The 15,737-nt window shown below is 43.7% G+C and overlaps 3 protein-coding genes across 4 annotated transcripts; 2 read left to right on the forward strand and 1 right to left on the reverse strand.

Moving 5' to 3' along the window:
- The first annotated feature begins 76 nt into the window (after positions 1-76).
- On the forward strand, positions 77-2,180 carry LOC108141468. Its single transcript, XM_017264874.2, has 4 exons — positions 77-379; positions 1,037-1,184; positions 1,247-1,609; positions 1,675-2,180. Exons 1-4 carry the CDS (start codon positions 184-186, stop codon positions 2,084-2,086), a joined length of 1,119 nt encoding a protein of 372 aa, XP_017120363.1. The 5' UTR covers positions 77-183; the 3' UTR covers positions 2,087-2,180.
- On the reverse strand, positions 2,103-6,943 carry LOC108141467 (nodal modulator 3). The gene is made up of 6 exons (XM_017264873.2): positions 6,745-6,943; positions 6,069-6,615; positions 4,986-5,871; positions 4,321-4,499; positions 3,297-4,261; positions 2,103-3,233 (listed from the first exon to the last, which is right to left on the reverse strand). Exons 1-6 carry the CDS (start codon positions 6,885-6,887, stop codon positions 2,354-2,356), a joined length of 3,600 nt encoding a protein of 1,199 aa, XP_017120362.1. The 5' UTR covers positions 6,888-6,943; the 3' UTR covers positions 2,103-2,353.
- A 2,795-nt stretch (positions 6,944-9,738) lies between these two features.
- Positions 9,739-15,685, forward strand: LOC108141536 (protein eiger). 2 transcript variants are annotated; one of them, XM_017264974.2, is made up of 7 exons: positions 9,739-10,548; positions 12,954-13,079; positions 14,104-14,438; positions 14,509-14,613; positions 14,786-14,847; positions 14,925-15,014; positions 15,080-15,685. In XM_017264974.2, the coding sequence occupies exons 1-7, from the start codon at positions 10,381-10,383 to the stop codon at positions 15,442-15,444; spliced, it is 1,251 nt and encodes a 416-aa protein (XP_017120463.1). In that variant the 5' UTR covers positions 9,739-10,380; the 3' UTR covers positions 15,445-15,685. The 2 variants fall into 2 exon arrangements, with proteins under 2 accessions (XP_017120463.1, XP_017120464.1); XM_017264975.2 differs by having other exon boundaries at positions 14,943-15,014.
- The last annotated feature ends 52 nt before the right edge of the window (positions 15,686-15,737 follow it).

Genomic DNA, 15,737 nt, shown 5'->3' on the forward strand with positions numbered 1-15,737 from the left:
ACAACATCGCTTTAATTATCACTCTGAACTTGGAGCGGTTCGCCGATGGCCGGTGGTATAAAAGCTGGACCCCCGGCTTCGAGCTGCATCATTCGGGTCTGCAGTGACTAACCAAAGCCAAAGGGATATACCAGCTTTTAAACTACGAACCGCCAGAAAACTAAAAAAAAACCATCTATAACCATGCACAAGAACACCATTTGGTACGGAGCCGTGCTCTTGGTCGTCTACTACACCGTGGTCTTTTGCGAGGAGACGGAGAACGTCGAGCCCCCGGCAGAAGTGGATAGCCAAGCGGAGGACAGCTGGGAGAATCTCGGCCGGGAGTTGATGGAGTTCGAGGGACGCACACGCCGCCATCGCCACCACATGTTCTGGTGTAAGTAAATCAATCAATTGTAAAATCCCAGATTATTCTAAAAAAATATCACAGATTTAAAAGAAATATCTTAATCTTAAAGCAAGATTCAAAGCTTAGGCAGTTTTTTAAAGTGGCAAAATTATAACTTTAAAGTTTTAAGCTGATTTACTTTCAAATCTTTTACAATTTTAAAAATCCTGATATTGCAGTTAAAAAATTGATCAATCTACAAATATTCTTTCCAAGTCTATTCCCACAAAGTTACCTAATAAGAGTTACCAAAAAAACATCAAGTGTAAAGATTTAAACAATCTCCAGGTGTTATCAGAAAAGCCTAATTTATATAATAATTAGCGAGTAAGTATTACAATTATTCTGATCGTTTTGGTCAGCATAATAGCATCTCTTGGGCGCGAACAACCCCACTTTCTTTGGAAAGTTTCTCCATAGCTCAAATCCCGGGCCAGACGCACCTCATCCAAATTGGACGATCACGTATCGCTCTCAATTAACACTTTTCACTTTCAATCTTGGGCATGGATATTGTTTAATAAATGGTCGTGAAACCCTCTTTAAAATGTAGAATTTCGAGCAGTGAAAGTTTCTCGGCTCTGATGCAATGGAAAATTATTTAACCTTCTGGGTGTTTATATATGTATGTGTCTTCCTCAACAGATCGTCACCTGTGGCCCATTGCCATTGCCTACTGGATCAAGGTGAAAGTGGTGATCGTGTCCTTCTTCGTGGGCAGTGCCATTTACTTGGGACTCCGCTATTTCTGGCCTCATGCCAGGTGCAACCAGGAGATCATCCTGGATCATCCGTGAGTGCTCTTTGGTAGTTTGATTTTGTCATATTTCTTAACATCATCTTTCCTCTACTTAGTCCTTCGTCTTTCTCCCATCACGATCACATTCCCTACTCCCTGGATCACGATCACTCGGACCACTACGATGGCCCCACTTCCTATGACTCCAGCTCCAGCTTCGAGCCCTACTCCGGCTATAGCAGCTATGCCGGATCGGACATTGTGTCCGATGTGCACAGCGACTACCACAGCGAATCTCCCTCGGGTCCCGCTGGCCCACCAAGTGGCCCAACTGGCCCCGTGGACACCCGTCGTCGGGGCAGACGTAGCACTGGAGATCAGGCCCAATTGATGCAGGAGGAGGAGCAGTCGGAGCAAGTGGAGATTGTGGACGAGGAGATCTCAGAGAGTGTGGCCCGCCAAATGCCCGCTGAAGAGCAGTAAGTGCTTGGGGCTATGACTTTTTCAGTCACAATTTGGTAACATTTGCTTGATCTCCCTGCAGAATTGCCGACTTTATGTTTGCCTTCTTGGGTCTGGACTCCAAGGCCTGCCGTCGGCGCTTCGTCTGCGAAATGGAGTTCCGCTCCAAGTTGAATCCCATGACCAGCATGGCCTTCCGCATTGTGGGCCGTGGCTTCTTTGAGAAGTACACCAACGCCAGGAATCCGGAGGCCAGGGCCACCAACTTTGGCGAGTGTGCTGCCGTCAATCCCGAGTGCATATTCGTGGAAAACGGCGAGGAGAACCCAGAGCAGGAGGAGCAGCAGCCGGAAGAGGAGCAGCTGCAGGCAGCCACCGAGGAGTCCGCAGCAGAGGATTCCCAGAACGAGATCAACCTGCAAGCTGAACGGCGACATGCCAAGCACAAGAATCGCAAACTCGGCTCCATTGCCGAGCACATCCTGATGCACTAGAAAAAGCCGAGCTTAATTAATCTATTTATTTGTATTTATTTATTTTAGCTATAAGAGTGGATAACGAACACAAAATAAACTTGCCTCAAATCTATGCATGAAAAATGTGAAAAAATTACAAAGTCTGCTTAAATGCAATTCAAAAGTAAGAGTTTAAGTTACAGGGTTAAACAAAATCTCACAGAAACAAAAAAACCCAATGAATACCTACCGCGAATACCTCGAAATGTGACTAAATTGATCAACTAATGCGACTATCAGTCGGGACTAAATCTTCTTGGTCTTTTTCTTTTTGATGGCATTGATCTGATCGGCCATCTGCTCGATCTCGCGCTGATTGATGGGCTCGTTCTTGCGCACCTGCGCCTTGCTCTTCTGCCGCTCGGCAAGATCGGCCACCAGATCGTTGATCTTGCCCCACACGAAGCTGAGGAAACTGGTGGCCAGGTCCTGCTTGAAGAAGGCAATGGCCACCAGAGCGATGAGCACCAGCGCCGAGATGGAGTTCTGGTTAAGATCCGCTTCGGCGGCGCGCACCTCCGGCTGGAACTCCAGCTGGATGAACACGGAACCCCGGTCGGCCACAAACGTGGACGATGGCAGCTTGTACGTATACGTTTTGTCCGAGAGCGTGGACTGCAGCTCCACCACGTAGCTCTTGCCGTCCAGCGGAATGCGCGGGAAGAACACGGTGATGCCCGGATTCAGTTTGGCCTTGGGATTCACCGGAGTGCCCACGCGCTGCGAGAACACCGGGGAATCGGAGTTTCCTTTGCGGTACATCACAATGCGCAGAGTTTTGTAGTGTTCGTTGAGTGTGGCCGTCACCCGGGCGGTGATGTCCACAATCTTCAGGGGGCTAATGGCCACCAGATTGATGTCGCGCACATCCTCGCTGCCCACCTTCACCGTGTGCTGGGCAGGAATGGATCGCTCCACGCTGTCCTTGTCGGGCACCACGCGCACGGAGTAAGTGCAGCCGGGCTGCAGGCCGCGGATTCTGTACTGTCCGTTCGCCTCGCTGGTGGCTTCCTCCTGCTGCTGCGGACAGCCCTCCTCGGCGGTGGCCTGGACATTCACGCCGGCGAAGGGATCGCCGTTGAGGGACGTCACTGAGCCAAAGATGGAGTATGCAAAACGCTTGCCACTGGGGAGAAAGAATCAGTAGTTTAACCCCCTTTATAGGATTCCCAACGAAATGAACACTTACGTGAGGGTAACAGCAACCGTTTCGCCATCCTTGATCTCAATCATCTTGGAGTTGGGCTCAAACTTGTACTCCTTCATCATGGGTCGCAGGTAGTATTGCGATGGCGACAGGGAGTGGAAGTTAATGGCACCATTGTCGCCGGTGACCAGGTTCTTGCGATAGCTTTCACCGCCGCTCAGCGAAAGGAGCACTCCACTTAAGGTCTGGCCAGCCTCGTCCTTGACAACCACGGTTATCTCACACAGTTTGTGGGCACTGAACGACGCCGACTGGCGGTTGTAGTCACTAAACACATAGGACTCCTTTTCGGCCTTAAGATCAAAGGCCAGCGACTCCTCAATGGGACCAAACTTAAACTCGCCCGTGATGGAGGTGAGGATTTCCAGGCTCTGCAACTCCGGCTGATCCGGGAAGGAGAGTGTGATCTTGGCATCCTTAATTGCGGGAACCACCTTGCCACGCAGGATCAAGCCCCTGGTGGCCACAAAGTTGAAAGCAATATCCACACAATCGCTGGCACCCACAATCTCCTGTTGCTGCGGCGCAAACAGCAGGACATCGCTCACAGGCGTAATGCGAAGCACCTGTTCCGGTTTCAGATATGTGTCATATCGGTAGGCAAACTTGCCATCAACCTTGTGCGACTCAGCAACGGGAGTGATAACCTCCTGACCCAGAGCCTCCGATTCCAGCACAAGTTTGATGGACTCAGCCGTGGGTTCTGTGGACAGCACACGAATGCCCGTCTTGTGGGACACGGCATTGATGATCAGGGTTTGCAGCTGGTCTGGCTCCGGAGTGATAAACTTGCTGGGCAACGAGCTGTCGTAGGTGTGGCATCCTTCCAGCTTGAAGTCATAGCTTCCGTACTTGTTCACGCAGAACGTGTTTACTCCAGACGCAATCTTCAGTGTTTCGGTGGGCGCCTTGGGCTCCGAAGGTCCAGTAACATGGGTGTATTTCATCTTCAAAAAGGGCGACAGAAATTAGCTACCATTTAATCAGTCTGTTTTACTCTACTTACCACTGCCCGATGGCTGGAGATGATGGACACCTCGTACCCCTTGTGCACAAATGGTGGTGCATCTTCTTCGGCTGAGGCCACGTTCAGGAATACACGGGTCGACTCGTAGCAGAGGTTGCCCTGGGGAATGGTCAGCTCATAGGGTCCTGGCAGCATATCCTTAAACACGTACTTGCCACCTGCGTTTAGAGATAGGGTTGGTTAAGTTCTTGAAGCAAGTTATCGTTCATAAAGGAGGTTATCTTTCAAAAATCTAAGTTTCTTTACCAACAAGACCTTATCTCTATGTTTATTTTATGATACTTATCAACACTTAGTTGCAACGTGGTAACTTGTGTCAACTTATTTTTGGCACTTTAAGGCTTTATACTTCATTTAAATAAAAATCCATCCGAATTACAAATTTCGTAGATTTTGTATATGAATTTTCATTTCCTAAGGATTTTAATTGAAGAGAGTATAATGTAATTTAGAAGGTCTTTTAAATTTATCATTCCAATTAAAATTTGAAAGTAGAATAGAGAACACTTTTCAGCCTTGGTAAAGTATTTTGCTCAAAGACCCCCTCTTATTTCTTCTGTTAAGTTGAACCTTGTTAAACTTGCTGATGAACCTATGGTTTCTAAGTAAAATTCTTATAAGTATGACCCTAAAGGTGCACTTACGATGAGCCCGGGCCTTCCACTTGTTCTCCGTGGGCTGTCCAGTGGCGTCCAGAGCCTGCAAAGTGACCTCGGCGGCCGTGCAGGTGGCGGTGGCATCGGACAGGCACTGGAGTTCGCCGCGAATCTTGGCGCGCAGCTGGGAAAAGGTAATGCCATTGACAGGTGCATCTCGCACCTCCGTCTGCTGCTGCACGGGGAAGAACTGCACGCCAGCTGCCTTGTCGGCACCCGTGGTCAGGACTTCAATGATGTACTTGCCCACAGGGAGGAAGGCACACCAGCTTCCACTCCCTGCCTCTGTTGTCGCCGTCGTGTGGAAGGTGGAGCCGCTCTTGGTCAGTCCCACGTTGTGGGATTTCGGGGACACCACTTTGCCGCACACCTCGTAGGCAGATGGCACAATTGTGGGCAGCGATGCAGTGTTGATCTGGGCCCTGACTTGCAGGGGCGAGAACTTGAGCTGCGAGGACTCCACCTCGATGTTGACAGTGCCGGCCTTCAGGTTCTCCAACGTATACGAACCCTGGGCATCGGTCTCGGCCACCTTCTTTCCGTTCACCTTAACAACGGCCGACTTCAGAGGTTCTCCTCCCGCTGAGGTCAATACCTGACCAGAAACTGTGAACCCTGTGATCTTGAACTCCTCCTTCAGTTGCAGCGTGTCCTTGCCCACCTCCAGCTCCAAAAACTCGGGGCTCAGGTGCAGTTTCAGCTTGGTGTCCAGATTTATAGCCTGCACCAGGTACTTGCCGGAGGGCACATTCTTGAATATATACTCTCCTGATTTATCCAGTTGGGAGAAGCAGGAGGCTGCAGATTCGTAGTCACTCTTGGCACTATTTGCCGGCGCTGAGGAAGATTTCTCGCATTTTGGCACTAGAGATTGCTGGAAAATTGAGTGTGATTCAAATTAGTTATTGGTAAGGTTTAAAATTTGTGCCTTTCTGGGCTTTTATACAGACAATTTTTCATTTTAAATATGACCATTCATTTAAAATATGACCATTTAAAATATATACTTCTAGCTCTTTGGATATAAGCCTGGAATTAAAAACCCAAAACAGAAAGGTATGTAAAACTTACTCCTTTCTTTTTGTAGATAGCCACACCCAGATTTCCGGGGAGCTGTGTGCTGGAATCGAAGCGACCAGCCACATCGAAACCGGAGACGACGAGAGAGTTTGCCGGCAGCTCGGTGTTGCCGCTGACCACCACCACGTTGTGCTCCGCCTTGGAGAAGTGCCAGCGCGCGTGGGAGGCCTTCACCACATAGTTGCCGGGTATGATGGGCGTGAAGGAGAACACACCGCTGGCATCGGTCTTAGTGCGCCGGACTTCGCCCTGCTCCGAGCGCAGCTCCACATCCACGTCACGGGCTCCGCCGCCGGTGGCGAGGGCCACCTGTCCGGTGATTCCGAAGCCCTTGAACACGAAGTTCACGTCGCGGCCCTGGCTGCACACGTCCGTCCTGCCGTCGAAGTTCAGCTCGACCTGTTCCGGCTCGAAACTCCAGCCGGGTGGCGGCGAAATGCTGAGCAGGTAGTCGCCCTTGTCGTAAATGGGCAAGAAGTAGTAGCCATTCGAGGGCGAGCAGTCCGTCTTGTCCTTCAGGGATCCCTGCTTGGTCAGCCTAGGAAAAAAGCGAGAAATTAGGTTAATCACATACCAGCTAGTTGGTTAATTTATTATTCAATTAGCAGCCACCATGCGCCAAAATCTTATCAGGTCATCCCCTATTCAGAAGGGAACTGCTACTCACAGCTTGATCTCCACCCGGGAAAAGTCAATCTCGGCGTGGCTCTTGATGAATCCCCCGCAGCCGACGACTTCCACTTCGCCGGCATTGGCATTTTGGAAAAGTTTAATTAATAAAATTAGAAAAAGGCCGGAAAAAAACCTCATTTTGACTACGTGCCCAGAGTGACCAGGGCTGCACCTTTCAAATACGGGTGACAGTGTGACCGTTCAAAAATACCATTCGTTTTATGGTAATGTACTAAAATACACTTTCAAATTGCAAATACCATAAAGAATACCACCAATATAACGGTCTTCAAAATGTTTCAAAAATTATGAGGTTTTTGATGCAACTTTTTATTTTTAAACAGAAAACAGTAAAAACAAAATATTTAAAATTTTAAACCCTTTAATATTTTATTACGTTTTAAATTTATGAATTTTGCAATAGTGGCTTTAAGTTACTTGTTGTTCCTTGTTTTTTTAAATCTCTTTTTACAGCTGAGATATTTTTTTAATTTACTCATTTCAGTTAGCTTTGTCATAAAGTATTAAAAACATTAAGCTAAATACTGATTGCCGATTTTGTTTAGTCATAAATCGCCCGATAATAATGCGGATAACATTATCTTTAACCGTTAGTCATTTGGGGCGCCGACACTGAGCACACTTTATTGAAACAGATAATGGCTTGTCGTATATTAATTATCGGAACGAATTTCTATCACACAAAAACGCACACCCAAATGTACATTGATGAGAGTGCAAATCAATTCGAAGTAAACCGATCTGCGACTCAGGCCCCACAAACAGTAGTGTAGCCAGGGGGGTTTGAAATTTGTAAGTCTTTGCCATAAACTTGTCAAAAAGCTGATCGAAAATATAGCATTATGAAATCATTATATAAAAAATGATTTCTTAAGCCCTACACCCAATAACAAATCATGGATACGCCACTGCTCCGAGATATAAATGCAAAGAAATTCATTTCAAGCATCGTTGGGGCTATTGGAGCGCTTGTCTAATAAATTTCGTCGATGATCGCGCGATAAATAACTTGCACATAAGAAATCCACAATATGGAAGACACTCCGAGGTCCCAACAAAGCCCAATTGCTATGGAACTCTGGCTTTATACTGTGGAGGGGGAGAATATAAAGAAGTGACTGTGTGTCTGTACATTTGCAACGTCAATTGCCGGCATTGACTTTGAAACGAGTGCCTTGAGATCGTCTTGCTTCTTGGATATGCTCCATTAAGTGGGTCTCAGTTTCAGGCTATCGTTAACCCTCTGTACAAACACTCACACATCTGGATCATACAAGATAATGCATTTGTATGTGGAAGATAGTTTTTTTGTACTAAAAACACATTATGACAGATACGGAATTATAATTATAATAATCAAAAATATTACGGGTTTTTATATTAAATTTTAAAATATTTATTAATTATATAAAAAAGTTTTACAAATTTCTAAAATCAAAATATTAGGCTTAAAGTCAAACATCCACAACTCAAATAGAGACAATAAGTAAATGTAAAAAAATATACATATGTATAAGGAATCATTCGTTTTTTTACCTATTACTTTGACTGTGTTAAAAAAAATTTCAACTTGAAAGGAAATGAATTCTAGTAGGATCTATTTAATAGAATTTATTAACATTGTGAATATGAAAAACTTACCTAAAAAGATTATGGTTCCTGAAGACCCCATAAATTGAGAAACTGTCAAGAATAATGGGTTAATTGATGCACCGGAAGCGTGAGGCCTGCACTTCGCGTGCCATTCCGCTCCCCGCTGTTTTGGCCACATTTCTACCTGTGGCTACCTGTCCTCACCGTCGATTCGAAACTAATTAGCTGACCAGCGCCGGCATTTGCATCTTTGCCTGTTTCGTAAGGGTGTCGGTCTGATTTACGATACGGATCTTTTTGGCAGCCAGCCGGACAGACAGATTGTCGCGACGGTGGCAGATCGGATCAGCATTAGGTTTATGGCTTCCTACTTTTCCCGCAATTAGAACCCGTACTTAGACATTCGGCTTCTGATAAGCCGACGGGCGCACTAAGTAATAATAAATACGATTTTAATGAAATGCTAAAATTTCACTACGCTTATCATGGGTTCTTTCAAACATTCGTTATAGGGAACTCAATTAGCTGCGCCTCGGGGATCGGAGATCGGGGATTTGTTCAATATCAAAGTCATAAAGGGGGCCCAACAAAGCAAGCCACACAAAAAAGAAACCCTAGGGCTCTGAAACTTAACCGCTTACAGTGGTGCAGATTTCAAAAAGCAATCAAGCAACCCCCATTAAAAACCAGGGGGAGGTTTTAAGTACTATACACAAAACACATAAAGCTGAATAAAAGAAACTGTGGAAAACACTGCGCAGAAAGTCAAACACGCTTTGCTACTTACGATTGCCATATGGACATAGGGGAATCGAATCGAGTACAGTATGTTCTGACTAAGAAAAAATTAAGAAAAACTCAGAAACATTTTTATTAATAAATAAATAAATGACTACCGATAACTATAATTTTACTATTTTTCATGTTTGCAAGCTAAAATTATAAATCAATATTTTTTCTCAAAAACATGTGTATATTAATATATCAAAATAAAGAAGTTGCAGTTGTATTTGAACCTCTTTCCATCTTATATAACATTTATGAACGTGCTCCCACATTTATTTTTGTAAGTTAAAAAGCTGGCATTATATACAAATTCTATGTCGTTTTGATTTTTTTTGTGTAGTATTAAAGTTCTTTCTAATTTTGTTTATCCAATTTCCACTGTATCACAACAACACCACCCCCGGGAGAGCCTTGCCAAAAATTAATTACACAAAGTAAATGGCGCAGGCGCCCTTAAGTAGGCCGCATCCTCGACGTGCGAGCGAGTGAGAGGGGGAGGCGTGTATAGGATCTGTCTCCCTCGCTCTTTGCTGCCTGCTCGTTCATGAGAAAGCAAGTGCCGTTCGCTCGATTCCGATTCCCGTTCTCAATTCACACTCATTCTCTTTCAAATCGTCGACGCGAACGCACGTTTAATAAAAACCGGTAAAATCGAAGACAGCAGAACAAGCGCGTGCGTGCGTGCTTAACAAAAAAAACGTTAACCGTTTCAGTTAACTACCAAGATCGAATTTCGCCAGTGGGCAAATTACTAAAAATAAGTGCAACTCGTCAAGTTTTTGTGTTTTGCTGGGCTTTTATCGCGGACAAGAACTGATAAAACGAGAAAATATCTCGCAAAACTCGTTCTCGCAAGTCTCTTGTGCAAATTGCCAATCGCGGAAGGGAAAAACAACCAGCAACAGCAGCCCCAAGAAAATCTGTCCCGTCTAGACAAAGAATATATAATCTCTCAAAAGGGCATAGTCAGCAACCCCAAGAGGTTTATCTTATATGTAGATGTCGCAGCTTATCTAAAGCTGTCTGTAAAAGTGTTTGGCAGTATAGTGTGATTGTGAATGTGATTGTGATCGTATAGTGTACATAACGACAAAGCTCGAGTGGGAGCAGCTGTCGAGTGCCCTTGAGTGGGGGTGGGCAAGATCGTCATTATCATCAGCATCGCATCTGGAGGCCCCAGTCGATCCGATCTAAAATCCACAGTGCCACAGTGCCACAGTGCTCATCAATTATGACTGCCGAGACTCTCAAGCCGTTTATAACGCCAACGAGTGCCAACGAAGGTTTTCCGGCCAAAGTGACCAGTGCGGCGTCCGCCAAGCGCCGCACCCGCCAGCTGATCCCCTACGTCTTGGGGGTCATCGGACTGGGACTGGTCATCGCCATTATGACTCTAACGGTGAGTTTTCCCCAGAAGATATATAGCAAGTTACCGGATCTGCCATGAGTAACTGTCATAGCTCATTTGGATCGTCAGTTGTAGTTCCAATAAATTATTAACTACTGCATGACAAGATCATCAAGAACAAGAACATGACACATTCTTATTATAAATCAGGACCAACGATAGTAAATAATTAACTTCTATATTGGTTAAGGTTATTGTTTTTTGGGACATTCCCACGTGATTCTTACAAAATATTAAGAACAAATATCAACTTACAAAAAATTCCTTTCGATCAGTTATCGAATTAATTCATTTTGGTTATTATGACGAACCAAAGGTGAATTACCATAAAACATATTTGTTTTCAAAATGTCTTTAACTTGTTTTTAGTAAACAATAGTTTCAAATGTTATTCTGCAAACATTTTAAGTCAATAGATAATGGAAACACAATTTTAAGAAAACGATTATAAAGAATCGTTTTCAAATTGATAGGGCAATAGTAAACTTTTTGTTATGCTTTTGTTGTTGTGTGGCGTTGGAATACTAAAGGTGTAAAGATATCAGTTATTGGTGAGTTTTTTCTTCGAATAAAGATACGAATGAATTGTTATTGGTCATGTTGTTAAATGTTATCTTAGACGTCAAAGTGGCGCTCTCACTATTATAATTGTTTAAAGCTAATTGTTTTTTCACACGACAAAGAACTAACTACTCCTATATATTGCGATAAGCCAAAGAAGACAAAAATCTTAAAGGAGAAGTTAACAAGCTCTTAAAAAATTTGATTTATTATTCCCGGACCGTTTTATGTAAGTAGTTAAGAGCTATTAATTTATAATTATTTACCCTATCTGTCTGAAAACACTGTCAACGAGTTTTGTTTTCTTTTGAAGACCAGATTGTAATACTAAAAGCCCAAAGACTTGATAGATGCCGTTTAGAGATTTAGCCATGAACTGTCTTCTAGACTCTGCGCAGACTTAAACAACAGACCCCACGATTCTTCGGAAATGTTTATTTCAGTAGCCTGCAAAAATTAAATTGCGAATAAATATAAATGCAAATTGGACTTTACCAAACACATATATATGTATAGGCACCCCCGAAATCGCAATCTAAAAATGAATATTTAACCTCTGGCACGCTTCTGTTCATAGAGCTGTTTGTCACAAAGTCGTTGTTGATGCCAAATTAAAAACGAAATTCCCCAGATGCATAAATTGAAATGAAAACAGATTTTATGATCCGTGACCGTCGCAGATACGTTAACTATAATTTGGCATGAAACTATATTTAGAATGGAAAAGTCGCCGGTTTCTTGTCTGATCAAGCGATGTCATCACCGACACGTCTTTAGGCCAAATCGGTTCCTAATGATCCAGCTAATCCAAATAAAGCGGATGCAGATGCTAGAAGAATTTTTTTTGTTTATCTGTTGTTGTCAGTTTGCTGTTGTTGTTGTTGTTGAACCATTTTAAATGCCACTGGGAATTGTGTTCTGTTCTGTTCTGTGCTGCTCTGTTATGCATTCGCAGCCGATAAATCTTGGGTCATGTTTTCGCTGATAACTCTGGCCGCTGAATTGCGGATTTGTGTGGCTAAAGATTAAGTTTCTTCCCCAACCCACAACAAGTCCCCCACACACCCGTGACCCACTCAACTTTGGCTTAAGTGAACGGAAATCGTACAATTGTCAATTGACTTGTAAATGATTGGCTTCAGCCACTGACGTGCGCCATAACTTTTGTTTTCCCCATAAATCTCTGTTAAGTCTTAAAGTAGTTGTTTTGTTGAATTCAATTTTGCTGCCCCTTCCATATCCTGACATCCAATCAAAGTGACCTCAACGCATGACCCTCATCATCTGGGCTACACATGTGAAAGTGACAAACTGCAGGCGCTGCGATCGATCTACAGATTGCTCGATAAGCCCTAATGGAAAGTGGTTTACTGGAAATCCAAAACACGGGCCTCAAACAAGTTTCTTGGGTCGCCGTACTGTCCATAATTTATACAAGAATTCAGTACAAGTTTTTATTTGTGTTTTTTTTTGCTCCCAGTGCGCACAGTGGCTTTAGTTGAGCCATTCTTTTTTGATTTCGGGTGGCAGTCGAAACATGAAAAGTGTCTGTGTATATAAGGTCTGTGCTCGGCCCGAATTTTAATGATCCATTAAGCAGATTATGTGGCTGAGTGGCGATGTCGGTACCTCGCCTCTATCTGTTCGTTCAGTTATAATTTTTATATTTTTCGGGTGTCAAAAGTTCGCGGCACTGGGTGTTATGTGATGTGCTGGGCCTGAGCACCAAGTATGGATGTTTAATTGAGGCTTATTTAATTAATTGGCAAAGTGCTAACGACTTGATGATTAGAAACGAATTAAGATAAGTCTATATCAATTGAAATTCCTTCCAGATCTGGCAGACAACGCGGATCACGCATCTGGACAAGGAGTTGAAGAGTCTGAAGCGAGTCGTCGATCATCTCCAGCAGCGATTGGGCATCAACTATCTGGATGAGTTTGACGAGTTCCAAAAGGAGGTGAGCTATTGTAAAAATCACTCTTCAGCATCAATATTTATATTTTTCAATGGGCAGGCTGTAACATTTGTCTGCGGTAAATACAGATCTTTCGGATTGTTTACAAAGTCGGAAATAATTTTGTTATTCTCTGGGTCGAGTACTTGAGTTTTTAATAGGGGTACCTAGGGTTGGGGTTATTGTGTACGTTTTTGCGATTAAGGTGTGAAGTACAAGCAAATTTAAGATACAACTAAACGCATTTCCTTAAAGCAAAGAGATCTCATAAGGTATTTTCTAGTCCGTAAGACTTGTATTTCTCTTTTAAAAAGAATGCCCCCAAAAATGCCCAGATATATGTGGTTATTGTGTGGGAAATACACAAATATTTATAGAAATATGTGCTAAAATATAAATTCAGAGCGTTTTCGTCTGTTTTTTAATTCTGTTTCTTTTTTCTACGCTGCTGTACCAAAAGCCTGTGGGGAATACTGATAGATTGTTTTTATTATAATGGCTCTTTACTCAGAGAAACACTTAATTAATATATGAGATACATTTGACGCAGATGAGGCGCCAGCCGGACCAAGTAATTTATGAGATACAAATCCCCAAGTGACACAAGGCAAAAGCCCCAATAAAGCAGGAAAACTATTGCAGCCTATCTGTAGATATAGTCGTTCAAGGCGAGCGATTGCTATTGGTTTTATGTGACGATTGATCGGATCAAATCGGATCATGAAATGGCCTAATGGCCAGACATCGTTTCAAGATTTTAGGATTTATTTATATTTTGATGGCTGGGCATCTGTGGAAGCGGTTCTCTTGGGACTTTGTTCGTCTTTAAATATAAATTGTACAGTATGCATATATAATACGTTTTTGAGGGAGGCGCCATCAATTAGAATGATGACGAAACAGCTTTTGCTGCGGGCGTGCGTCTAAAAATGAACCTCCCAACTGAATGTTTGATATGTGCCAGCTGCAGTCACGTATTTGGCCAAGTGTTTTGACCCAAAATGTTGACCCCATCTCTCCGTTGCAGTACGAGAATGCGCTCATCGACTTTCCCAAAAAGGTGGATGGCCTCACGGATGATGAGGACGAGGACGAGGACGATGTCGACGGTCTGGATCCCACTGGGGATGAGGAGGAGGACGACGACAACTATAGCTCCCTGGAGGATGGTACCACGGACTACGATGACTACACCGATATGATAAACAAGCTGCAAAATCAGCACACTGAGCAGACCACGCCCACATCTGAGACCACCGCAGAGGGCGAGGGCGAAACGGATAGTGCCTCCTCGGCCTCCAATGACGATAATGTGTTTGACGACTTTACCAGCTATAATGCCCACAGAAAGAAGCTGGAGAGGTAAGCATGATGGGGATTTTCTGGGATTACGGATACTCAAAAGGTATAATGTTTGATTATCTCATCACAGAAAATCTCGTTCGATTGCCGATGTTCGCAATGAGCAGCAGAATATAAGGGGAAATCACACGGAGCTGGAGGAAAAGCCATCCAATGAGGCAGTTTCAAAGGAGAGGTGAGTAAAGAGTTCTCCATAAATCTCTTTATGAAAAATAATATAAGTATATATTTCATTTAAATAAACTACATTTTGTATTGGTTGTATTGGTTATTAGACATGTGCATTTCTTTAAACAAAAACTCTTAAAGTTTTATTTATGATAATTAATTTGTTTTTTTACCTACAGCTCCGCTAAACTTCACCACCGACGCAGGATGCATTCCCGGCGCCGTCACTTAGTTCGCAAAGGTGTGTAGTCAAGAAAATCGAAACAATTGGCAGAAAAAGAATACCAAGTCTCTATTTGCACCTCTGTTAATTTGCAGGTGAATCTCTTATTTCAGCCAGATCCGATGACTCGCGGCCAGCAGCCCATTTCCACCTGAGCAGCAGGAAGCGTCACCTAGGGAATATGGGTAAGGGAATGCCTAAGCTCTCTTTAATATATAATTAAATTAATTAATTACCTATCCCTATCAAGGCTATCATGGAGATATGTACATTGGCAATGATCACGTGAAAAACTCATATGAAGGACACTTTCAAGCGCATGATGGCGTGTTGACGGTGCTCACTCCGGGCCTATATTACGTATACGCCCAGATATGCTACAATAATTCGCACGACCAGAACGGGTTCATCGTCTTCCAAGGAGACACGCCCTTCCTGCAGTGCTTGAACACGGTGCCCACCAACATGCCCCACAAAGTGCACACCTGCCACACCAGCGGACTCATCCACTTGGAGCGCAATGAGAGGATCCACCTGAAGGACATTCACAACGATCGCAATGTCGTCCTACGGGAGGCAAACAATCGAAGCTACTTTGGCATCTTCAAGGTGTGAAAATGAGAGATTATTCCTGGACGGAAATGCCAGTCTTAGCTTTAGTAGTCCCCGCGACTGCTCGTGAATGCGATTCACCGCCAGCGTGGATCCATTAGTTCGTAGCCCTTTAGTCTTAGTCACTCATAACCTAATCTCAAAACGAATCACGCAATCGCACAAAAATCATATTTATTTTGTATATACTCCTTCAACTTAAACTATACGACGAAAAAGTGAATAAAAATCTAGTATAACTTTAGAGGAATTTCTTTTCTATGCTTGTGTGTCCTAACATTTTATCCCTATTTTAA

This window comes from Drosophila elegans, unplaced genomic scaffold (assembly GCF_018152505.1).
Source record: "Drosophila elegans isolate 14027-0461.03 unplaced genomic scaffold, ASM1815250v1 contig_183, whole genome shotgun sequence".
Taxonomy (NCBI): Eukaryota; Metazoa; Arthropoda; class Insecta; order Diptera; family Drosophilidae; genus Drosophila; species Drosophila elegans.